Source organism: Boleophthalmus pectinirostris, unplaced genomic scaffold (assembly GCF_026225935.1).
Source record: "Boleophthalmus pectinirostris isolate CB_2022bp ecotype Guang Dong unplaced genomic scaffold, ASM2622593v1 HiC_scaffold_16, whole genome shotgun sequence".
Classification (NCBI taxonomy): Eukaryota; Metazoa; Chordata; class Actinopteri; order Gobiiformes; family Gobiidae; genus Boleophthalmus; species Boleophthalmus pectinirostris.
This window is the reverse complement of record NW_026571095.1, coordinates 25,438,145-25,465,321: the sequence shown is the minus strand read 5'-3', so window position 1 is coordinate 25,465,321 and position 27,177 is coordinate 25,438,145. Positions and strand designations below refer to the sequence as shown.

General features: G+C 37.1%; 1 protein-coding gene across 1 annotated transcript in view; it reads right to left on the bottom strand.

Moving 5' to 3' along the window:
• LOC110153471 (collagen alpha-1(XI) chain-like) overlaps nt 1–27,177 on the bottom strand; it is a 214,237-nt gene that overhangs the window by 125,170 nt on the left and 61,890 nt on the right. Inside the window, 8 exon segments of the mRNA XM_020917373.2 lie at nt 1,695–1,778; nt 2,753–2,827; nt 11,398–11,460; nt 13,322–13,363; nt 18,048–18,110; nt 22,218–22,514; nt 25,645–25,743; nt 26,384–26,473. Of these exon segments, the coding sequence (XP_020773032.2) occupies nt 1,695–1,778; nt 2,753–2,827; nt 11,398–11,460; nt 13,322–13,363; nt 18,048–18,110; nt 22,218–22,514; nt 25,645–25,743; nt 26,384–26,473 (813 nt within the window).

Here is a 27,177-nt window from a genome sequence, read left to right as displayed (position 1 = left end):
AATATTGCGTGTAATGGCCGCCATGTGTTTTTGACTTGATCGCACCTTATGCTTTCAGCCTCGCAGTTCATCCAGTTACTCAGCACTATAGTGATTACCCAGCAGGCCCCTGTGTGGGTGTGAACATCTGCTAAAGCTTTACATACTCCCCTGGATAACCAGCCCTCCCTGCACCTCCATATTATGTGCATTATACAGGCGAGTACTGCGTGGCAATTTGGGGGCTGCTTTTAGCTCAAGGCTCTCTCAGTGTATTTTCTAATGTTTGGTCGAACTGTTTAATAATCTTTTAGCATTGTAATGGGAATACACACAGGATTCCACAACTTTAAATCGTTCCAAAAAGTACATTATACATTTTATAGCGCATAAGGGTGATTTGTGGGTTGCTTTTAGTTCAACGCACAGTGCATAGTTCCTTAAGTTGAGTTGAACTGTTTAATAATATTTTAGCATCGCAATGGGAATAACAATGGGATTCCACTTTAAATGGTTTTCAAAAAGTGTTATAGTATATGTATTTTATTGTACCATAGGGTAATTAAGCCTTATTGCAGTTTGCATACAAGAGGTATACATTTATATTGGTCAATCTCAAATAAAATATATCAGAATATTTGGTTTTAAAGGGCCCATGATATGCTATTTTCTGTCTGATATATGTTCTAAAAGTTCTAAAAATGATCTATGTTATAATGTTGTTTTCTCACAGACATACAGGGAGTTGTGTTTTGTTTAATTCACACAAGTTTAACACACAAACCCCACATATTTAGGCTGCGTTCTTGTCTAAAACTGAAAAAAACTCTGTTCCACCTTGTGATGTCATTTGGTAATACCAGAAATTCACTGTGTTTTGAAACGCCACACACCTTGACTAGAATCATTTGGATAAATTCAGACTTGGAATTGCCCATCTCTACTAAACTAGATGTAGCTGTTAATTTACACCACTACATGACATCACGAGGTGGAGCAGAGCATTTTGAGCTTTGGAGATGTAGACAGACTAATAATAAAGCATTGCTCAAACATGTGTCAATGAAACAAAACACAACTCTGGTTATGTTTTTGAGGAAATAACAACATTATAACATGGTTAGTTTAATTTAATACAGGACCATTAAATTGCAGACAACTCAAAGTATTTTCAACTTGATTTTACAGGCTTATTTAGGACAAAAACATAGAGAAAAATCCCGTACATCGTCTTCCTTGCAAATTGTGAGATTTATTATGACAAACAGTGCAATGTTTTCGTCACTAGACCTGCCTGATGAGGGCCTAGTGCCGAAACGTTGCACGGTTTGTCCTAATAAATCTCACAATTTGCAAGTAAGACGGTGTGCGGAATTTTTCTCTATGTTCTTGGGCTGCTCCCCTTTCCTCCAACACCCCTGTCTCAAGTAATTCATGTGAGAAGTTCCCTTTCTTTTATATCACAGGCTTATTTAGGCACATGTTTTCTATATTTTAACATCTAAATATATTTGCTGGTTTAAGTGCATTGTATAAAAATTATAATTAGAATACAGAAGTTAAAATACATAAACTAACAGAACAATACAGAAACATCATTTGAGCTGTACAAACAAAGGTAAAATTCACATCCTAAACTCAAACAAGCCTCTTATAAAAAGTATTTAAACAGAGATTTTGAAGGTAACCAGTACACCGGTGTTCTGTATACCTACCCTGGCCTGGGACAGTATGGCCTGAGCTTGAGCCTCTTGTGCGGACACCACTGGGCCTTTGTGGGACTCGCCTCCAGCTCTGAACTGTCAACACAACGTACAAAAACAAAATGAAATGACAAATATGTAGTATTACCATTTTACCATTTGTAAGTTTTGGGTCAGAGTACTTTAAAGGTGCCCTATGCGACTTTTGTGGCGGGGGGTCGGTCGTTTCCTTTGGAATGTTCCACAGTATGTCATGAAACTAATCTATCTTCATGGACAGGCGATGCAATTAAAACACCCTACTGTGAAACATTTCAGGCAAAACAATAACAGTAAAGTTACATCGTGCACCTTTAAAGTGAGACTAAACTCCGCCCACAGCCATATTTCAAAAAAGAGCTGCTAAACTGGGCATCTGGAGGAGTAAAAGAAGAGAGTGAGGGAGAAGGGGCGGGATCTGAAGGTAAAAGGAACAGTGCGATTGGTCTAACAAGTATCCACACTTCAAACTCCACCCCTACAGTCATTTGTTATGTCACCAACTACTTGAAGTTACAGTTGCAAATGAAGGCAGCACAAACTTAGATTTAGGTGTTTTGAACAGAAGGCCTAGTTTGCACTAAAGTTGCCAAAAATACCGAAGAACAGTAGATAATCCTCATAAAAAGCATACACTGTTTAGTAGTGAAAGTAGTCTTTAGTTCCACTTGAAGAAAACAAATGAATAAAAAGACCTGTAGCGTTTTTAAACCTGTAAAATTGTCATCACGTCACACACAAAAATGCATTCGCGCCAAAAAAAACGACACACTTTCGTACAAATTTGTGTCATTTCAAGGCTCCAGTCAATGGTTCTGCACCACTGCACTGGCTGACATTTACAAGCTAAAAGATTTGTAACCCAAAGAAAATAAAAGCGCAAAAATCCCTTGGCTAGCGATGATGCTGTGAGGTAAAGCTTCATAATTAGGTGCCATACATGGATGAGTGCCGGACTTAAAGGGGGTACGGAGGTATAAAGTAGAGTATGGGAAAAGGGGGTAGACAGCTTAAAGTGGAGCAGGACTTACGGGCAGCATCAAGATGGTACCTGGGGGCCCCGGTACTCCGTCTGAGCCAGGGATACCGGGACGGCCTGGAGGACCCTGGAAGAAACACACAGAGAGAGAGAGTTTATGATACATTCGAATGTACATCGTAAAAGCAAGTGTTATCTGAGGACAGGTATGTGATAATATGAGAGAATGAAAACAGTGGGGAGATGAAAGATTTTAAAGAGTCTATGTTTCGCAAGATTGACTCTTGTGAAGTTTTTATCCATGTTAGAATGTTGTTACCTCCTCAAAAACATTCCTGGAGTTGTGCTTTGTTTCATTCACACATGTTTGAGTAACCCTGTTATTAGTCTGTCTACATCTCTTGTGAAGCCAGGTAGTGGTAGTTTCCAAGTTAACAGCTGCTTTTTGTCTTTTGTTCAATAGAAACTGGAAAATGTATACCTGAAAAAAATATCTAGTGATGGTGTAAGGTCTTTAAAAACACAGTGGAGCACTTCCTGTTGGTTATATTCTGTTAGAGTTTTCTGTTTGAGAAAATATTATGCAGGATTTGTGTGTTAAACATGTGCGTAAATGAAACAAAACACAACTCTGGGTATGTTTTTGATGAGAAAACATTATAACATAGAAGAAAAAATAGCGTAATATAACACAATTTAACACAATATTGATTATATTGGATGCTATGGTAAAATATAATTGTTTTGTCTTACAGTCATTACAGAAGTAAGCTTAACAGCACAGACATCAGTCCAATATTCTTTATTGAGCTTGCAATCAAACATCTGAAAACAATTGTTATTGGCAGCATCCTCTGGGTCATGCTAATTACATTTATTATACTAGGTAGCCTGTTTCGTTTTTATTTGACTGAAAATTCTTTGTGCAGTTGAGTAATCTATTATATCGTCTAGGTCACTACACTTTGTTCCATTTTGGATTTGAGTCAATGCATTATTTATTAATAGACTCTGTACTGCAAAATGGCTCTTTTGGGAAGAACTTAAAATATATTTGGTCTGTAAATCTGGTGTATTTGGTAAACTAATAATAGTATGTATGTTGCAATACGCTGGGTTAGCGGCTGCTATTTTCTCGACGCTGCTGCGCTGGGTACTTCCGGCGTCGCCCCTGGGCCCCATTAAAGTTACTACTGGCGATGTTAGAATTGACCAATCACAAATAATTTTGGATATTACGTCAATCGGAGTTCCCTCTACACTGTCGGTTTAGATTTTTACTGGTTCCAACCTTTTGTCTTAATTAATGCATAAAACAATGAAAATAAAGGTCGTTTGTACTAAACTTAAAAGTAGCATATCTCCCTTATTTCTTAAACAGATTTTGTGATCTTGGTGTCTTTTTTTGTTTTTTGTTTTGTTATTTCAAGCTCTCTCTAATTAGAGTAAATTGATATTAGTTTAAGTAACTTCATTTTTTTACCTAACAATAGCTGGAAACTGCTGAGAAAAATATAATCAAAAAATACAACTTATTTTAGTGCAAGTGTAGGGTGACCAGAATTTCAAAATCAAAAACTAGGACACTCTCGGTTTGGGGGGTTTGATAATAATAAAATTGTGAAATGAGTGTGTAATTAAGGAAAACTGTTGAGTGAGTGAGTTTAGTAACATTTTCTTTGAGTTTTGGTCATTTTTAAGCAGTTTTTCGGTATTTTACCTAAACAAATGACAATGTATGCCTGTCTTTACTGTTGGCAGGTATCAAATTGGTCAAAAATAGGGACATCTGGAACATTTGTTGTATAAAAATGGGACACATAACTGGTTTTGGATAAATCTGCTGGGACAGGGGACACTGGGCTCAAAACTGGGACTGTCCCGGGTAAATATCCAAATCCAGTTTATTGATAAAGCACTATTAAAAATAACAAAGTTGACCAAACTGCTGTCCACAAAGATAAAAACATAATGTATAATAGAGTAAAAATATATATATACCACAACTATTGAACACTAAAAGACCTCAAGACTAGTTAAAAGCCAAAGTAAACAAACGTGTTTTAAGAAGTGAAGATAGTCAGCTTGTCTTAGGGACGTCTGGTCACCTTAGACAAGAGGCACTTAAAATCCTAATCCCTTGGAGGTCTCAAAAGCGCCTCCATTCATAAACACATGTACGGACTTATCTCTGTGTTTTCAAACTATTCCCGCTTTGATCCAGGTGAAGCTCATTTGTCCACGTTAGTTTTGCACGGATTACCGCCGCAGCTGTTTTCTGTCCGACCTAACCTCCATTGTCGACTTAAGTTTGCGTTTTGTTCTCCACCAGCTGTGTTTGGCAAACTGAGGCGCACCGTGGACCCAAACATGTGTCCAGACGTGTGTCGACGTTTAAACCGTGAGCGCTAACATGCTAGCGTTAGCATAGTGCGTGTTTATATTCACGTTAATACATAGAGAAATGGGCTGTCATCAAGTGCGGTGTTTTCCAGGCTGCTGTTCTTAATGCCAGATGCTGATGGAGGTGATGGAAGAAAATGTTTTAAAAATACATGGTGTAATGTACAGGCAGCTCTGTATGCACTAGACTGACTGGCATCCAATATACACAACAGTCACAACAAAATACGCTAAAAACATTGCAACTTTAAATACTTTAGCAGGCCTACGTACAAATAATTTGTACAATTAATGTTCTACAACTGCATAAACTGCAATAAGTCTTGATACTAGTTTCTTGGCCAACTTCTGTCTGTGTAATAAATGAATAACTAAAAATAAAATGGTCATACTTGAACTACTTCTGTATTTTAGTCTATTTTATCTAAAGCTCTGCTGATAAGTATACAACTGCAGTCACTACAATTACTGCTACAACAAGGCCTACTACTACTACAACTAAGCCTACTACTATTACTGCAACTAGGCCTAATACTCCTACTACTACTACTACTACTACTAGTACTACTACTAGGCCTAATATTATTACTACAACTAAGCCTAATACTACTACTACAGCTAGGCCTAAAACTATTACTGCAACCTGCGGCCTAATACTAACTACTACTACAACTAGGCTTACTACTACTACTAATACTACTACATACTACTACTACTAGGCCTACTACTACTACTACTACTACTACTACTACTACTACTACTACTACTACATACTACTACTGCAACTAGGCCTACTACTACTACTACTACTACTACTACTACTACTACTAGTACTAACTACTACTACTACTGTTACTACTACTACTAACTAGGCCTACTACTACTACTACTAGACCTAATACTACAACAACAACCAGGCCTACCACTACCACTACCACTACTACTACTACTACTACTACTACTACTACTACTACTACTACTACTACTACTACTACTACAACTAGGCCTAATACTAACTACTACTACAGCTAGGTCTAATACTACTAGAACTACTACAGCTAGGCCTAATACCACTACTACTACTACTAAAACAACTAGGCCTAATACTACTACTACTACTAGGCCGAATGCTATTACAGCAACTAGGCCTAACACTACTACTACTACTACAACTAGGAATAATACAACTACCACTACAATTAGGCCTAATACTACTACTACTACTACTACTACTACACTACACCTACTATTACTACTTCTACTACTACTACTACTTACTAGCCTACCTCTTTTACAACTACTGAAGCAAAGAAACAATTGATACTGTAGTAGCCAGCAGCTATTTACTAATACTACGGTAAAACATATAGGCCTTCTTTACACTACTCTTTGGAGATAATAGGCTATTTGCTTGATAAAACCAAATAAGCATTTAACTAAGTGAACATTTCCTTCAAAATACAGTCCCCTAATGAAATAAAAGGTTGTATTTTCCATCTGTGAACAGTTTCGCCAAGAAATGTCCAATTTGCCAGCAGCACATTGTCACCCTTCATTGCAGTAACACTAACCACTGTGACATGTAGTGTTCAAACAGCCTGGGAAAGTGCCGTATTGAGACTTGAGAGAAGAAAGACGGTTGTTCAAAATTTAAAAAAACAAAAAAACCCAAAACAAAACTGAAAAACAGCCAATCATGTTCGAGCCAGTAGGAAATTGAGCAATGGAAAGCCAGAAAACTACAGACGCTAGTGGCTTTTAATACTTCTTGTCAGTCACCACGGCTAGGACTTTTTCTCAAGGGAGGAAATTAAAAAAGCGTAACATCAAGAAACATGTCTGATGACTCAAGACTGGAACAATGTGTCTTTTGTGCTGGCAACTTGTTTTCAAAAAAGGAGGGATTTGGCAACTTCTGCTGGTGATTTAGGGGTTAACTTCATGTGGGAAAGAAAGAAGGATTGGATGCAATTAAGACCCGTTTTAAGAATCATTTTGGTAACGTATTTTCCCCAACTTTTCTAGATTTGAAATGAACGTTTGAAGATCTAGATTCACATTTTAATTTTATAATATGTTTGTAGAGGGTTAAAGGGTGAGATACATACATAACACCATAGCAACAAGGTCATTTGTTTATAGTAAAGGACATTTTCGCTAATAATTCAAATGTTTGCCAATTATTATGACAACTCAAATGCGCAATCTGTGTATCATTCGTTCATTCGTTTTTCGATATAAAATCAAAAATAAGAAAACAAAAAAATAACTATTTTCTTCGTTAGTTGTCTCCAAAACCAAAATGAAAAAATGGATAACGATTTGTTTTTTCAGTTTTCGATTTTGTGTTTAAATGAATAATGGAAAAAACAGATGACAGCCATTTCTCGTTTCCGTGACTTAAATTGCAATGCCGGACTTTTGTGCCAGATACGGACTGAACCAGGACTGAAACAGGACTAAACCAGGTCCGGGACCAGACTGGAACCAGACAGAGACTGACACCAGGACTTAGACCGGGACCAGACCAGGACTGAGACCGGGAATGAGAACGGGACTGAGAACGGGACAGAGACTGGGACCAGACCAGAACTGAGTCCGAGACCAGGACCAGGACTGAGACTGGGGCTGAGATCGGGACCAGACCAGAACTGAAACCAGGATTGAGACTGGGAACAGGACCAGGACGGAGACCGGGACTGAGACCGTGACTGGGACAAAGACCAAGACCGGGACCAGACCAGAACTGAGACCAGGACTGAGACCAGAACCAGACGGGGACTGAGATCAGGATTGGGACCGGGAACAGGACCAGGACCAGGACCAGGACTGAGACCAGGACCAGACCGGCACTGAGACCAGGACTAAGGCCAGGAGTGAGGCAGGGACCAGACCAGGACCAGACCGGGACTGAGACTGGGAGCAGGACTAAATCATTTTTAGTCCTGGTTTAGTCCTATTTCAGCCCTGGTTCAGTCAGTTTTGCGGTGCAGAAGTCCAGCATCGCAGTTTAAGCAATGGAAACGGGAAAAAGTAATTGTTATCCATTTTTTCATTTTGGTTTTGGAGACAAATAATGAAGAAAATTGTTGTTTTTTCATGTTCTTATTTTTGGTTTTATATTGATAAATGAATGTACCAATGATACACGGATTGTGCACTGTGTAATTTCTCTTTTTTAGATGCCACTTGCTTGTCTCTATGAAGATTTTTTTGCTGTGACTGAAATCTCCTACCTCCAAGGACACAAGGATGTTGGCTATTAGTAAAAGCTACAGGTCAGATCTGTGGAGAGGTGACTCTGCCCACAGTAAGATGAGTTTTCAAGGTGTTTTTGTACTATAAAAGAGTTAAATGCCATACTGTGGAATATTCTGATCAAATAGTGGGAGACCTCCCACCAGAAAGGTCACATCTTGCATCTCTTAAGTAAAATTGACAAATCAAATTGAAGAAAAATAATCTTGGTTTAGCCATAGTCGATAGAATAACTTTTGTAACTTCAATAAAGTAAGTTGCTTCACTCAAATTACGATTTCTATTCAATTATGGTGAATGTTGCGGGTCTGGATTTCATGTTGTTCATCAATCAAATAAACATGTTTCATCCCAGTAGGCTTGAGAAAGTTCAATGGTTGTCTTTTAGAACGGTTCTCTCTCTTTTTTTTCCATCAGCTGTATGTGGTTGTCAAGTGAGTCTGCGATTTATAAGCGCAGTAGTTGCCAGCACCACTCCTCGCTCAGTAGCAATGTGTCTGAACTTCTTTCCAAACCAATGACTTTTTATGTCTCGCTTTTCCAATACAGACAGTGGGATTGCCAAATATGGCCTGCTGCTTTATAATTGCAAAAGTGCCCTAGTATTTCACCATAGTTTCATTTTGTATTGGTTAAAACTTTTGGTGTACATGTAAAAGGATATTTTAATGTGTTTTGGTTAAGGGGTCAATGAAAGACTGCCCTTAAAGGTCCTATATTACATGAAACTGACTTGTGTGGGCTTTAGGTCACATTAGAATGCTGGTACTTTATCCAAAATCCTACTTGGAGTTATGTTTTGTTTCATTCACATGTTTAAGTAATCCTTTATTATAAATTACATCTCTAAGGCTCAAAATAGAGATGCACCGAAATGAAAATTTGTGGCCGAAACCGAATAAAAATTAAACACTTGGCTGAATACTGAAACCGAATATCAAATGTGGTTGTTAAGTTTTTCACAATTTTTTTTTAAAATATTGCACAAATAGCTTAGAATACATTTTTAGACATGTTTTTAAAGGAAAGTAATGCTTATTTAATATTTTTTGAATATTCCAGCAGCCTTTCCAGTAAGTATATCAGTAAGTTTTTCATTCATAGGCCTTCAAACAAAACAACAATTCCAAAAAAAAACTTAAGTGCATTAAAGTGGTAGCCTTATTCATCAGCCGGTTTTACTTTGTTTCACTTCGTAGAAACCGTCTGACCTCGCAGTGTTAGAATTCGTTCGCTCGACGGTAGGCAGGTACTTTTTATTATTTAACCAATCGCTGCTATTTAGTCATGACATGTAATGCACCGCTAACAGGGCTAACTATTATATTAAGCTTTTCCTAAATCCTGTAGGAGGAAGGGCAATAACATCCTTCCCCTTGATAAAATTCACCAAATTTTCTCTTTATTCTGGCTTTAAATCCTCGGGAATCAACAGTGAATATATGGCTCTTCCCTGATTGGCTGGTGCCCGAACTTGGACTTGCGGGGTTTTTGCGAACCATCTAGTGTATTTTGATTCCTGACCTAGTCGCTGGAAAGAAATTAAATTGAGCAGACGCACTAGGTGGCACCAGCCTGGCAATTAAAGTGGACAAACCCACAACAAATGAATTATTGTCCTTTTGGCACAAGTCTGCTTAGCCACAGTAGACAGGCTAATGATGTAAACAGAAGGCTCAAGTAAATGTCAACAAGTGTGTTCTTGTAACCTCATACACTTACATTTCCACATTGCCGACATTTAAAAGAAGGCGCCAGATCACCGCGTCACTGCACGTTGGTTGATTGCATCATTGCATCAAACGTCACTATTCGGGCTTACTTTTAACTCACTCCATCGAAAGCTAAATGTGTTTTTTTCTGCAATATTCGGCCAATATTCAGTACATCCCTAGTTCAAAATGCTCTGTTCCACCTTCCACCGTCATGAAGCGGTAGTTTTCAAGTTAGCAGCTACCTTTCACCTTTTGTTCAGTAGAGATGGGCAATTTCAGAGCTAAAATTATCCAAATGATTCTAGTGAAGGTGTTTGGAGTTTAAAAACACATCAAAGCACCTGAATTACCACGACATCACAAGCTGGAGCAGCGTTTTCTGTCTGAGAGAAGAACTCCTAGCCTAAATATGCAGCGTTTTTGTGTTAAACATGTGTGAATGAAACAAAACAAAACTCCAGGTATGTTTTGACGATGAAACAACATTATAACAGCTCAGAAAATAGCGTAATGTGAGCTCTTTAAGTCAGTATAATTGGACGTGTGCACAATAGTCCAGATTGTTAGCGTGCTTTCTACGTTAGTCCAGATGTAGACTTGGTTTGGTCCAGTTCAATTGCTTTTTGATGATAAAGCAGCTTGTGTTTATTTCTAACCACTGACTGTTTCATTGTTTGATTTTCTAACTTTGTGTTGGTGAAATAAACAATTGGGCCAAACCAAAATAGATGAATAGTTGAAATTGAATTGAATATTTCATGTAGAGTATTAAAGGTGTAGTGTAACTTTTCTGGCTGCTTGTCTCCATGGAGATATTACTGTTTAGCCAGTATGGAAATAAACTTGGAAATCACAATGAAAACAGGTTAATAGTCAAATCTGTGGAGAAGCAAGCCTGTCGATGGTAAGAATTCATGTTTTTAAGGTATTTTTGAGCTATAAAACACCTGTAATTGAACAAATTCACGGGAAATGCAGTATGTTTTAATGCTCTATTGTGGAATATTTCAGTCAAGAAAAAAACATCTCTGGAGACAAGCAAGAAACGGAGCCTCCACCTTTGAAGTTACGCAGTGCACCCTTAAATAATGTAGACTTTCTTTCAGACTTTCTCGCTTCTCCATACATGAAACCCCAACTACAGTCACATTTCTGAAATTCTCTACTCTTACTTTAATGTTTTGTTTTCGTCCTTATCCCACACTTAAGTACAGAGAAGGAGTTTCACGTTTCAGGATGAGCTCTGCAATAGCGGGTAACAGAGCCCCTCCACAAAAATTACCCCAATCAACCCCCAAAAACGAAGCCGGCCTTGACTTACCCTCTCACCGTGATCTCCGGGGAGACCTGGGGGGCCCTGCAGTCCGGGGGTACCAGGAACACCCTAAAACCACACAAACAGACAGATGTGTTTAGCGTATTATAGCCCATACCGCTAACCAGCCTTCCCCACCACAGGGCAGTCTGCGCAAGCCAACAAAGACAAAGAGTTCAAAAGGAATCCACCTCAAAAATCATGTACCCCCTCTCAGTTTCCTCACGATTCCAGACGCACGCACGCAACTCCACTAACTTTCCGTTTAAACATAACTAGCGGCAGACAAAACAATATATGTAAAAATAAGAAATTACATTAAATAAGTTTTAGCTAAGAAAAGGTACTCTAAATAAATTACAAAATAAAACAATTGGCATATGGTAACAGTAAGACACTTTGGGGTCACAATAGTTAATTTGGATGTAAAAACGTAAACAAAAGAGCTGTGGAACAACCCAATAAGTTTGCTGGTTGACTACTGATAAATACATATAGTGTCAGAATACTTTTGAATGAATGCTAAGTAGTATTATCTAGTATTTAGCAAGTTAAAATGTCTATTAGTTAACATTCCCACACACTGTGACTTGAATATGCCAGATAGTAAACATGTCTTGCCCAAGGACACAACGGTATAGAGTTAAGTGGGAATTTAACCATAAAGTAAGTAGACCATGTTCTCAAGCTTAAGAACCATTATCACCTCACTCTACTACTACTACTACTGCTGATACTGCTATGTCAACTGCTTCTACTACTACTACTGCTGCTGCTGGTGCCTTTTTCAGTTCCATCAGATATATTCCAGATGGTAGAAATGAAATGCCCAAGGACACAACAGCAGTATGAATAGATTTAAGTGGGAATTTAACCAAAACCAAGTAAGTAGGCCACTTCCTCAATCTTATGAACCGTCACCTCACCCTATTACTGCTAATACTAATACTAATACTACTACTAATACTACTCTGTCGGCTACTACGTCAAAGACTACTGCTACGTCAACTACTATTACTACTAATGTAACTACTACTACTACTACTACTACTACTACTACTACTACTACTACTACTACTACTACTACTACTACCACTATGTCAACTACTTTAACTACTAACATAGCTACTACTATTCTACTACTACTACAACTACCACTATCAGTACCACTACCACCACTACCACCACTACTACTACTACTACTACTACTACTACTACTACTAACTACTACTACTGATAATACTACTATATAACTACTACTACAACTGCTACAACTACTACTATGTCAACTACTATTACTACTAACGTAACTACTACTACTACTACTGATAATACTAGTATGTAACTACTACTACAAGTACTACTACTACTATTACAACTGCTACAACTACTAGTACTACGATGTCAACTACTATTCCTACTTATGTAACTATTACTACTACTGATAATACTACTACATAACTACTACAACTACTACTAGTACTATGTCAATTACTATTACCACTAATATAACTAATACTATTACTCGTAATACTACTATGTAACTACTACTACAACTACAACTACTACTACTATGTTGACTACTATTACTACTAATGTAACTACTATTACTACTGATAATACTACTATGCATCTACTACTACAACTACCACAACTACCACTGCTACTACTACTACTGCTGCTACAACAGCTACTAAAACTACAACTACTACTACTACAACTGCTACTACTACTAACTGCAAGTACGTCAACCACTACAACCATGTGAACTCCTACTGCTGCTGCCTCTCTCAATTCCATCAGATCACACATTTTGTCTTCCTCCCCAAAGTCATTTTCCATGCAGCCATTATCCCTTCAGCTTTCCTCCGTCTGTGAGAAACCGACAGGAGAAAGGAGCGAGGAGTGAGTGGGAGAATGTGATACTCACCGCTGGGCCGGGCGCTCCTTGGGCTCCTTCAATAAGCATCCCCTGAAAAGTACAGAAAGAAGAGATGATATAGGAGTTTATGTTGGAAGACAGTAAATGCAAGTGCGGAATGGACACTTCTATGGAGTATTACTGCAGTGCTAACACATTTACATATTCAGATCACCATGTTACCTTTTTTATCCACAGGGAATATTGTGTTAACATGTGCAATAAGTTCAAGTTTTGTTTTTGACACTCTTTTCTCCCTCTGCTAATTTACTCCCCCTTTAGAGCGCTATCACACCCCCACACCTTAAACTATTGCACATCATATAAGGTTTGAGAAGCTGTAGTGTATTACCGTATTTTTCGGACTATAAGGCGTACTTAAAATCCTTTAATTTTGTCAAAAATTGACAGTGCCCCTTGTGTATTAATTCTGGTTGTGCTTACTGAAATCAAAACGATTTTATGTTGTACAGAGCACTCAAAAATCTCAAAAAACAAGCTGTTTTTTTTCAGTGCTTATAGTTTATGCAAATTAGCCATGTGGTTTTAAGTTTTGCTTCTGTAAAACGAAACAAATGTGCGCAATGTATATTTGAGTCCTTCTTGTAGGAAATCAAAAAAAAAAAAAAAAAAAAACTTAAATTATCCACCTACATTCACATTTATAATACACATTCAACAAGACAGGGAGGAAACCCCGGACAAATTACACCGCGATCTGCCAGTGAATCGTGGACGCCTGGGCTAAGGGATCTATCTGAAATGTCGTCCGTTTGTTTCACTTATCATCTGGTGTGTATGTATGAAAATAGATGAGAGAATTCAACATTATTGATATTGCGCTTTATAAACCAGTGAGCCTTATAGTCCCAAAAATACAATATTTTTTATTTTGATGTAGGCTTGTGGGCTGAGCTTTAGATACGATTGTAGTGCCTGGATGATGGATAAAACCTCTTCAGGGATGTTTTTGATGAGGGAACAATGTTATAATATGCTAAAAAGCTCTAAAAAGCATAATAATTTAGCATAATACCCTCTCTTTAACAATTAGTGTTACAAAATTTTAACACTTAAAATAAAGTGTCCAATTGATATAATAGTTGTTTGAAGATGTTACAATAGGATATATATGGAATTTAACATGTGAAGGTCACTTAAAGAATATTTTTGCACAAAGTTTGGGAACTATTGGAAGAAATTTCAAACATCTTGATGAAGCATTGTCCTGACTCTTAGCTACTAGTGAAATCAGGTTATGTGTTTTTTAGGATTCCCATTAGCTGCTATTCTTCCTAGGGTAGATAAACATACTTGAAGGTGTGCTGTGTAACTTTTTGGTTGGGGGTCCATCACCTCCGTGTTTTTAGGGAAATATTTTATGATTGCTCTGTCTGGAATGTTCCACAGTGTGACATTAAACAGTTCTACCTCACATTTATTGAATTACAAGTGGTTTTATAGCTCAAAAACACCTGGAAAAACAGGCATTCTCACTTGGTCTGGTTTGATCTCCATGAAGATAGAAAGGTTTATTACCATACTGTGAAACATCCCAAACAAAATAATTACGACTCTACGGAGAAAAGCATTTGGCGGCCCTTTCACCAGAAAAGTTACACACTGTACCTTTTAACCAGCGATTCTCGTGACGATTGTTGTTGCTTTCTCACAACGACTAAACACAAAACCAAACTTTGACATCATAACATTTTTAGTGTGGTGACGGTTTTGGTATAAGATGACAGAGAGGTAAAGATATGGCAGAAGAGACATGCAGTTTTGTAAGCCAGTGTTTAGCCTTGTGGTAAATCCTCTCTATATAGAACATATGTGTTGTGGTGTGTTACAGCAGACAGTGGTTGTTGTGTCTACAGCTAGCAGAGCAAAGATGGAGTCATATGTGTGTCATATCATAGACTGTACTGGGTAGAATACTTGGAAATACTGAATACTACTGATTTAATGTACTAATGTTTTTTTTGTACATTCCAATACATGGCCCAATCGCAGTGTTGTGTTCGGAATACAGTACCAAGAATACATCCACTTTATGCTGCAGTTTGGAGTGTCACAATATCCAATTTTTGTGTTTTATGTGAAAAGAAATATCAGGATTTAAAGATTGTTCACAATTATTAACACCATGACCAAACAGCACAGCAATAGAATAGAATAGAAAGCGATTTGTGTTGCATTTTTTGTATGAAAAGTGCTCTGTAAATAAAGTTTGACTGACTGATTGATTAATTGAATTTGAAATCCTTAGTTTTTATGTATGTTAACTTTAGGGATGTAACCATATCCAAATCTCATGGAAACAATATTTTGTGGAGACTTAACAAAATGGCTTCTTTTAAAATGCCTTGACAATTTACAGTTCTGTCATAAACCAAAGAATGAAGAATGAAATGCTTAATAACTGTTATTTCTTCATGTAGTCTGTGCAGAACATAGCAAATGTTCATTGTATATGTGGTTTCCTCTACTTTTTTAGCTGTTGCTGTACCATAACAATGAATTTAAGCAAAGAGACTTGTGAATTGTGAAGGCCAACATTATTATCATGAGACTTTGGATGGTACAGTATCACGACATTTCAGTTATTGTTACATCCTTCAAAAATGTGATTAGGTTTGTGAAATCAAACTTTCTGAATGTGAAGTTTGTTAATTTGCTTCTAAAACGGCACCATTATTATTATTTTTAGTTCTTATGATTATTGTGACCTGAATAATCATGATTATTGATTAAAAATCCTATATTACACAAAATTGAGAGCTTAAAGCCATGTTATAATGCTGTTAACTCCTCAAAAACATACCTGGAGTTGTGTTTTGTGTGAATGAATGATATATATGACTACTAGATCTTATGATTAAATATGCAGGGTTTGTTTTAAACATGTATGAATGAAACAAAACACAACTCCAGGTGTTTGTGATGAGAAAAGAGCATTATAACACAGATCCGAAAATAGTGTTATATGGGCCTTTTACCCTAATCATCTTGACATTCTTAGTTGTATTATATTCCAATGAAAAAAGCTGTTTTTGTTCGTTATGCATTTATTTATCACTATTAGAGAAGGGAAATTTGCACATGCCCACACCACAAGCACTGTAGTTTTCTATTTTGTTATGAATACCATGCAGTTTCAATATTAAATTGATAAAATACCACAATGTATTCCTTTGATTTCAGGAAAGTGACTGCATTCTGAAGTCCACCAAAGTAAATAGAAACAGAATACAGACAGTGATTCAAAATGAGTATTCTGAATGTGTAATTGTGGTAGATGTATTAGTTACTTCCCGACACACATAGATCATAGATGATGTTGGCACATGAAACAAAAAGCAAAAGAGGAGCTAAACAGTAGAATGTAAACTATAACCAGATGAAAACAAATGTGTTGATGTTTTTCTCCATGGCACATTTAGGAATAACTGTGAACTATTCTTTCATGCACAAAATCATTTATCACCTCCTGTTTATTCTCATCAGTGTGTTGGTCCGTGTTTAGAAAGGAAAATTAACAATATCCATCTAAAACAACTTAGCTGCTCAACCTGCATTTTAGCTGTGTTTGTTAAACCTACCTCATGACATCTGTTTCAAATTGACCAAACACTTGGCTATTACATTTGATTATAAACTTCATGTTTATTTTGAATTGTTGGTGTTTGGTGAAAATTAGCAGTAGGTTTTCATTCCATGATCAAAACAATGAGACAATAAATAGTAGCGCAAAATTCACTTTCAGTTTCTTAAAGGCGCTTTACTTGATATTTACGGCTTACAAACAGGAAAAAATTTAAAAATAGCTTGTACAGTGTGTGGCCGTGTTAGGTGTGATTTACAGTTAGGAAGTGTGCATATTATTTCTGACATGTCAATGACAAAATACAGGATGCAGCTATGTTGTGCAGCAGATTTGCACCTGAGGATCACAGAGTTTTTGCTCTCAGTTCTGAATCTGGCGGCACCCACTAAACAGCTTCATTTGCATTTCCTCTACCTCAGACTTTGCACATGTTGGTAAAAACATGCCGTTTTGTAGATTCTTTTACTTATAGGAGCAAAACTGTGCTGTGTCTTTTTATTATAAAGTCTCTCTCTGTGAAATTGGTTTGGTTTTTGCTCCATTTTTAATCTATTTAGCTATTTAGCACATGAGGCCATTAGAGCAGAATGACCAGATTATCAAAATAAAAAACTGGGACATCCCTGGTTTGTGTTGGCTGGTGATAATCAATTTGCGAAACAAGTGCATAATTAAGGAAAACTGTTCTGTGAGTCACTATAGTCACATTTTCTTTAAGTTTTGGTCATTTTTACCAGGTTTTCTGTATTTTACCTAAACAAATAACAATTTATGCCTCTCTTTACTGTTGGCAGGGATCAGATTGGTCTAAAATAGGGACACCTGGGACGAATCTTTCTGGGATAAGGGACAAAAGGCTCAAAACTGGGACTGTCCCGGGTAAATAGCGACATCTGATCACCCTATAGTAGAGGTAAGAGAGGAGTTTTGCTGTCATGCCAAAACACGCAAACAGTGCACTTCTGATTCATAAATAATAAAACATTTTATAACTACAGACAACACACAGTAGTCTTATTATGACAGTAAGAGCTGCTATTCATTATACCTGTACTAGGGCAAGACCAAATTTGGAAAACTTTGGGGAAGAGAATTGAGTACAGTGACGTTAATCTGAAGCATACTCACTGGTTCAATCACAGCAGGCTCTCCTTTCTCCCCCTTCTCTCCCAGGTAACTGTGTCCATGGACCTACAGAAGAGGAAAAAACATTTAAGTCTATATATAAAACATTAACATTATCAAAAACTATGCCATCTGTCATTTTCTTGCCCAGTAGCCCTTCCTTGGTTTTATGACGTGTGAAAAATGCTGAGTTGGTTGCAACATGCATGAAAAGACTTGGGTAGCTCAGAGACTGTATTTTGGACTACTGGAAAATCTAACCTCAAATATCATTCAACGAGAAGCTGTAATTTCATCTTTGGTCTTGCTCCTGTTTACTAAGCCAATAAGAGCAAAAGACCCCAACTGCGGCTGAAAACAGGGCTTGATACCTGACACTGTCCATACAATGATTTCACATATAAAGAATCTGACAGACCAGCTACTGCGCGATGTGTGTTCAAACCACTAAACAGTACAGCAGAGGAGGAAATCTTTTTGGGGCAAACGGTGAAAGCTTTGGGAGACTGGAATATAGTAACTGAGTGTGTGAGATTAACTAGAGCGGACTTATGTCAAGCCAAAATCCAACCATACTGAGGATGTGTTAGCTCCTGTTTAAATGTTGAGGCTGGCCGTGGATTAGAAGAGAGCTCTGACTAAGATGACTTTTTAAATTAGATTCAGACTGATTTGTTTGTTTAAAGGGCCTGTACCTGATTTAAATTTATTCTGGTCGAAGTAAATGCTCTTTACATCATGCGTTGTAAGGTAAAAGCTGCTAAATAAGACAAGAAAATGACACTGTAAAGTATAATCTGTTCATTTTACATAGCTTTTTCTCAGGTAATAACTGATACAGAAGCTACTTTCAGGGTCTCCTCTTTTCATCTAATCAGGCACAGTTACTAAGAACCATGAAATATCAACTGCTTGACACTATCCCACTTGACTGACACTTGATTTTCTGTGACGGTGCATTTTCAAGAGCGATAATACATGTTAAAGTAGGCAGACTGGAGAACTATAAGGAAACAAGTGCATTATCTGTGTCTCTGTGTAGTGGTACATTATCACAGTGGCATAAAGGACGAAGTGGGCGAGGCTAAAAGTTAAAATTAAAACATGTTCAAAACCAGATACTGATTCTTGTGAGTTAAAGAATTTGGTGTGCACATAAATAAATATATTTTCAGTGGCCCATATTATTCTATTTTCTGATCTACGTTATAATGTTTCCTCATCATTAACATACCTGGAGTTGTGTTTTCTTTCATTCACACACCTTTTTAGCACAAATCCTGCATATTTAAGTCTCTCAAAAAGAAAAACACGCAGTTCCATCTTGTGATGTCATGTGGCGATACAGGAAGAGCAACACTTTGTTTTTAAACTCCATGCACCTTCACTAGAATCATTTGGATAATTTAAGATCTGGAATTGCCAATCTCAACAGAACCAAAGAGAAAAGGTTAACTTGAAAACTAACACTTCAGGACATCGCAGGGTTGAACAGAGCATTTTAAGCTTTGGAGACGTAGACAGACTAAAAATAAAGAATTACTCGAATATGTGTGAATGAAACAAGACATAATTTCATGTTTTTGATGAGGTTACTACATTCTGGAGTTGTTTCATTCGCACATGTTTGAGTAATCCTAGTTTATCCATCTGTCATGAAGTAGTAGTCATGTTAACAGCTCCTTTTAACCTTTAGCTCAGTAGAGATTGGTAATTCCAGGGCTGAAATCATCCAAATCATTCTTAAAAACACACTGGAGGGCTTCCTGTATTGCTACGCGACATCGCAAGGTGGAACAGCATTTTCCATTTGAGAGAAGCCGAGTTCATCTATTAAACCTGTTTGTGAATGAAACAAAACACAATTCCAGGTATGTTTGTAATAAGAAAACATCATAACATAGATGAGAAAATAATGTAATATGGGCCCTTTAATTACTGCTTGTGTTGTCTTGAATTGAAAATAAATAAATTGGTTGCTTCTTAAACGCTTGTGTGATAATGCTGCCATGTTACTAAAAGGCCATGATATCTAAAATGTAGCTATAGTAATCCAATTAAATTACTAACTAGAAAAAAACTAAATAAACTACTGTGAATTCTGGGTACAAATGACTTAAATACATGTCTTAAAATGAAATCCAGACTTGTATCTGTCTCTGGAGATAAATAAACTTAAAGTCATATTATAAGGCATTCCTGATTGAGCCAAGCAGATCACAGGCCTTCTATCAGAAAAGTTGCGTCGTGCACCTTTAATACACACTGATTTAAACTGTTGAGTTCCTAGGTACGGCATAAGAACAATGCTTCATTCAGAAATACCAGACAGATTTCAGTCCAGAGTCTAACAAAGACACTTCCTGCCTGTTCAGTTCAAAATCCCAAGACGGAAATTGCACTGGATATTGGCCACGGCAGATACTAGCTCAGCAAAAAGTTTGGCCAATTTGACACAGATTTGGAAGAATTTGGACCAAAAAAAATGGCAAGTTTACATTTGGCATCAGTCAAGAGATTTGCTGTTTCTAATAAACTCCGGCGGTCACAAAGGTCGAAGGTTAAAGGGGGTGTGTCTGCGTTTTGCCAGCTGGTTCCACATCTGTTTATATGCACTGAGAGAAGGGCCGCATCCCATTTCAAAGTATTCAAAGAGACAACTCCTTGATCCCACTGCTGATGATAGTGAAAGTAGAGGAATTTGAGAGCTGGCTTTCATTTCAAAAGACTGGCGATTTTTTATGTTCATTCATATTTTAGAAGGCAGACCTGATTACTATAAGGAATGACCGAGCCTAAGATTTTAATATCATTGTTTGAACCCAATAAACTACCACTACTACTACTACTGCTAGTTCTACTTATACTACTACACATTTTTTTTAATACACTCTATTTTAATTGTGGTCACTTTCAGTCTCCTGTCTCATGTGTTAATTTATTTTTCTATATAACATTTTTCGGCGAGGTTCCTACACCTTCTTGTCCTACTGTCCTTGTCCTACTTGACCTACTTGTACAACTACTAGGCCAAATTACTGGTCAGATCTGTGGAGAGGGGACACAGCTCACTGTAACAGAATGCTTGTTTTCAATGTATATTTCTAGCAATAAAAACACTGGTAATTGAGAAAAAAGTGAACACTAAATAAGTCCAATGCCACACTGCAAGAGCAATAATGTGGCAGCCGTCCAATCAGAAAAGTTACACACTATACCTTTAAAAAGATGATTTATCGCAAGGTGAATGCTTTGTGTTCTTTGGTTTGCATTGTGGTCTATGTACTGGCCGTTTCCTCTGAGCTAAAACCAGATACTAACTAAAAAACAACAATAAACTGCCCCCATCAGCCCTGTCTGATGTCTGCAGAATCTATTCCACAGCCATATTTGGGGAGTGGGGAGGATTTTCATTAGGTCTTGCTGCTGTTCAGTGTTAACTTGCCAAAAGCATGAATATAAGGAGGTTGAGTCTAAACTATTCAGCCAAGCAGAGGTACAGTAGGCCTGTTATAATAATTACGACATGAATCAATACATGAGAGATAGAAAAATCATTTTGAGGGGTCAATATTTATCATGGGTACATTTTCTTTGTACAAGTACTTTTTATTTTCTCTGTACAACAACAAGAGCTGTAGAGGACTGAATAAATAACTTCTATGACTCATTATGTGTTCCATTTATGTACTGCAATGCATGTTTACTAGCAATAAAGTACTTTTTTAGAGGGGAGGGGGCTGCTTTTGAGTCAGTAGCATAATGGCTGTTGTTTATCACCTATATTTTCTTCAGTAATATATCATTCTTCAAAGCAGGTTTAAGCAGCGAGAAAGCTTTCTAAGCAATAGAGCATGATGTGGCATCAGTAATAAATTAGCCTTGTTGATAACAGATGTTACAGATGTGAACTTTGCTGTGCTAACCAGGGAATTGTCCAAGATCTCTTTTTAGGAGTAATTTTCTTGTCAAGAAACAAAATAAAACAGAGCAAAACTGTTCGTCAATAACAAACGAGCCCATCAATATGTTTTTTGCATCAACGGGGTGTGTGACAAATATTTCTACCTCCAGGTCCAAATTCAGACTGAATCAAGAATTGCAGTTTTGTTTATTTTTTTCATTTGCGTGGACATGACTTAAAAAGTGTCATTTAATACCATATGAACTTACAGAGCTTTCCCTGATGTCAGTTTCAGCTGGGACTCCTGGACCAAACTCCTCTTCCTCTGCTGTGGGCTTAGCTGGACCTGCGCCGTACTCATACTCCCCATACTCATACTCCTTCTCTACAAACTCCTTGTTGTCATACGTTTTCAAGTCGTACTCCTTGAATTCGTAAATGTCAGTTGTGGGTCCAGCTTTCTCTTCAGTGACCTCAGGGGGAGGGGTTTCCACAGCTGGAGTAGGCTCCGCCCCCACCTGCTCCACTCCGGTGATGTAATCGTCAACAATCTCCTCGGTAAAGGTCTGGCATGGATCCAAAAGTCATGCCAAAAATGAGAGAAAGAGGAGAGGAGAGAGAGGGGGAGGGAGGACATGGAAGTTAAGTTAGTGAAGAAGTGACACCATGTGAGAGGAATTCACATGTTTATGGAAATATCAGGTTAACTATTACGATTTCCCAACTCCAAAATGGCAAAAACAACTGAAATTTTATCAAGAAAGTTTCAGTTCAGAAAAGCAACATTCAATCTCTAACATATGCGCAAGTCAACATATGTTTAAAAGATATATACTGGTTTATCTCAGTGATCATAAAATTACTTAAAATTGATTTTGCCATTTGGATTGACAGCCGTACTCAAGATTTAAGAAGTTGCTGAGGTCAAAAAAATATCTTGGAACTGGGTGCACTTGTTGACTATGCTATACTTGTCAATTGTGAATGCATCACCCAAGTTTATTCTTGTTTTTGTATGATATTGGTAGAATGTTTGCCCATTAATACAAGAGATACTGACATTATGCACATGGGCAAGACACTTCAATTTGCTACACTGAAATAAATTGGTCTATATAAGTGTGAATGATCCTCTGATGCGACTTATTACTAGTAAATTTGACCATAAATATATGAAAAGTTTTTTTGGATTTAGGTCTAAGTTGATTCTTAAATTGTCAAATACAAAAACACGAATTAACCTCAGTAACTACGTCATTGTGTACGGCTATATTTGGATGGGAAACAGTCAAATAAAACAACAAAATCATTCAAATATAAAATTATATGGGAAAAGCATATGGGAAATAATGTACAATCTTTTATAAATTGTACAGAAGAAACACCATAACTTTGTACCATTTAGAAGAAATGAATGGTTTCCCGTAACAGCTGCGATGACCATTAAAGGGCCCATACGACGCTGTTTTTATCTATGTTATAATGTGGTCTCCTCATTAAAAACATAGCTGGAGTTGTGTTTTGTTTCATGCTTGTATATTTAACACACAGACCCTGCATATTTAGGCTGAGTTCTTCTCTCAAACAGACTAAAAACACAGCGTTACTCAAACAAAACACAACTCCAAGTATGTTTTGAGCAGGTAACAGCATTATAACAGGACCTTTAATAAATTCAATTCAAATATTACCATCTGCTGTAAGTTCTCTGGTCGCTCATGCACTTTTTAGACCACGTTTATATGAGCTGCAATGACCCATATAATTAAATTAGATGAAATATAACAACTTGCGAGTTACAAAGTTGTTTATGTCATATAGGATCATAGCATAGTCCAACAAATCCATGTTTGTTATGTTAAATAAATTGTAAAAGTTCTTCCATGTTGTTAACAGGTATGAATTCGAGGAGTCCTCTTCATGTGTGTAAATATTTGGCTCGCGTGTACAGGTTTTGAGCCAAGTAAGAGTCCACGAAGTAGTCACATAATCATTCAAAATGAAGATTGTTTTAAGCTTGTTTTGTTAACTCTTTAGAAAGGCACAGCTGATTATTCATGTGCGGTCAAAACGTCAAGGCGTTGTACGTGATTTCTAGGGTTTCAAAAACTTGGAAAACAGAACTACAACTTTGAGAAGCCAGAGTAGAACTTTGGCATTAACAAAAACTAGGATGCTACCACTGAACCAGCATTACTTCCTGGTTCACAGACAATAAAAACACTTTATAATTAGATTCTGACAATACACAGTGCTTTTATTTTGAATAAACTATATCTGTACTGGGGCAAAGCTACAGTAATTTTGCTTTATTACATGAAAAAGAAATCGGGTTCAGCCAACTTGAAGATGACTATTATATTGTATTATATTATGAGTTTAATATTTGATGATTTTTTTGTTTTAAAGCTATTGTAGATCTGTCAAGTAACTCAAAGTTTTGAAGGGTTGAAGTGCTCACATCACTCCTAACAGAATTATTGTGGGTAATTGATTGGAACAGTATTTGCAATCAAAATGAAAATTAAATTAGCTCTAACTAAATCACACAATTTCAAGATAAAAAGCTCTTCCAAAGGGTATACTACCTACTTGTATGGAAACAATACTGCATGTTTCCACTTGCAGAATAAACCTAAGGCAAAGTTGTCCTCAGTAATTAGCCCAATGTTCCTATATGGGCCGGCATATGTTAGCATTTGTGGGTAACCCTCCAGGCTGTCTCCTTTAATAAATGTATAGTTTAAAGCTGATTGAAGTTTCCTTATCCACCTTCAAGGTACATCGAGGCGCAGGCAGCAGACACTGGCCCCAAAAGGTTTCATTTCACTCCCCGAATGTTCTTCATTACCTTTTATTTGATGGTTTAGCTCAAATTGAGACAGGATCGGCCAAATTCGGGATATGGCAGGAGTAAATGGGATGCGTCTGACTGCTGATTTTCCATTGGTTATGCTTCGGTACATGACAAAGTTTCCCTTCAAACCCCCATATTGTATACTGTAGTGGAGTATAGGGTTTCTTTGAAGGTGGTGGTTTCTTTATGGGCTCAAAGGCAGAGGATGAAAACCAGTTGGATTTGAACAAGGCCAGACAAGATTTAGGCCTCCAAAGTAGATGACAGAAATGTGTTTTTGTTTTGAGCTTAACTGTAATAAATATGAAACAGTACCAACCGGATACAATGCCAGCTCTCTGTGCTGTAATAAATAGGGGATTAGGCAACCGGGACCATTGCTAATATGACTAAACAAAAGTGATTTATTGATAATTTTGTTAGGAAAATGCAACTATACACATTTAATACAGTTGGTATGCTGACCTCACACTTTTTTGAGGAAACTGTACTTTTTATCAGCATACTTTGAATCTTACTTGAGTGATATTTGTAGTGTACTCTTGGTTCCTCTTCCCACTGTGAGAAAGTGTACAAGAGAAAAAAGCTTTACGTTGACAATACTTTTTAATCTTACTTGAGTAATGTCTTGGACCACCACTTTGTACTTCTACTTGAGTAATATTATTTTGAAACAACGTCACTTTTACTCGACCGTAATAGGTCTAGAAATCAGGTTTAATTATATTATTAGTTCAACTGGATTTTGTTCTTCTTTTTCTCAAACCTTTCCGGTGTATTGTTTTGAGTATTTTCCTACCTGGATGATTATTTAGAGTGGGGCGGAGGTATCACTTTACCTTTTCCTGTCCTGCGGTGTCAGTGTTGGTGTCTGGGGGCCCTCCATCCACAGTGGTGTAGTCGTATTCACTGGGGTAATATTCAGCTCCTGCGTCTGTCTGTAAAACACAAAACTTAATATATTAGAGAAGAAAAAAATACAGTCACAGTCTACGTGCACGAATCAATCCCTCACCAGCCTGCGTTCTCTCAAATGAAGTTACATACTGACAAATGTAAGGCAAGTTTCTCAATAGGATCTTATCTTGCAAGGAAATGGAAACCAGAAGTAGCTCCTATATTGTGCATTTCTTTAAAGCTGAGAGAGACTAAACCTTTATTTGTCGCACAAGTTGAAAATATGCAGTCTGAAATTAAGATAAATACATAGTTAGCTATAAATATAGACTTAAATCTAACATTAATATGAGAAATAGATTGAATAGAGTTTACTAAAGTACAACTGTCTTTGTATGTTGTAACAAATGTTTTGGAAATCATCTTAAAAACCTAAATTATTATCTTTTAATGTTACTGTATGGGGAAACTCCTGGAGGAATGAGGGGCTCCATGCAAAAAAACAAAACAAAAAAATAATGGATTATCATAATGCCAATACCAGCTGTTGCATTTTTTACACATGTGCAGAATAGTTTCACAATAGAACACAAATTACACCACTTTGCACATGGGAGTTATTTTCATGTTTACATGCAGATGCAGTTCAATAGTTTAGTAGTTTAGCAGTACGCCGTTTACCTCTGCTTTGGTTGGTTCGGTCGGGGGAGGCCCTGTGGTGACCTCTCCTTCACTGTAGTCATAGAACTCCCCATAGTCATAGTTAGTGTACTGTAAAAGAAGAGACAGGACAGCCCAAATCACCAAATCAGTCATGTAAACAGTAATGCACAATACCGTTAAGATATTATGCTTATTTACATGATGGTTAAAGTGGATGTATTTCAAACGATAGCATGTTTGAAATACCTTATTACCCAAATTATTATGTTTTGTAAGATTTTATTCAGAAATTAAAAGCGTTATACCTGATTTTTACCGTCTGAAAGTGGGGCTAAACACATAAACTCCTCCTATAACCATGTTTCAAATAGAGCGGATAAACTGGGTAGTGCCTAAAGGACTAAAGAAGAGAATGAGAGAAGAGGAGGGGCAGGGTCTGAAGGTATAAAAACATTGTGATTGGTCTAACAGGTACTTCAAAGTGTAACGTCTAAATAGACCTTTTGGATCTAGCAAAATGACATGTTAAAAATATTATAAAAATAAAATATGTGTGCATTATGTATGTAACTATGAAGTAGTGTTGCCCCCCAAAAATATCAATTTAATGTAAATAAATACAGCGGGAAAAAAAGATAAAAAGGAATTGAGGTTGCAGTTTGAAATGTTGTAAATGTGACAACCCTAAAATGTAAATATACACACGTGACTGAATATACACACACACATCTATGTATACTTGGTCTAGTACAGATTTATAACTACTGAAGTTCCATTAATGGGGGGTACTCAACAGTATGAGACAGTAAAGG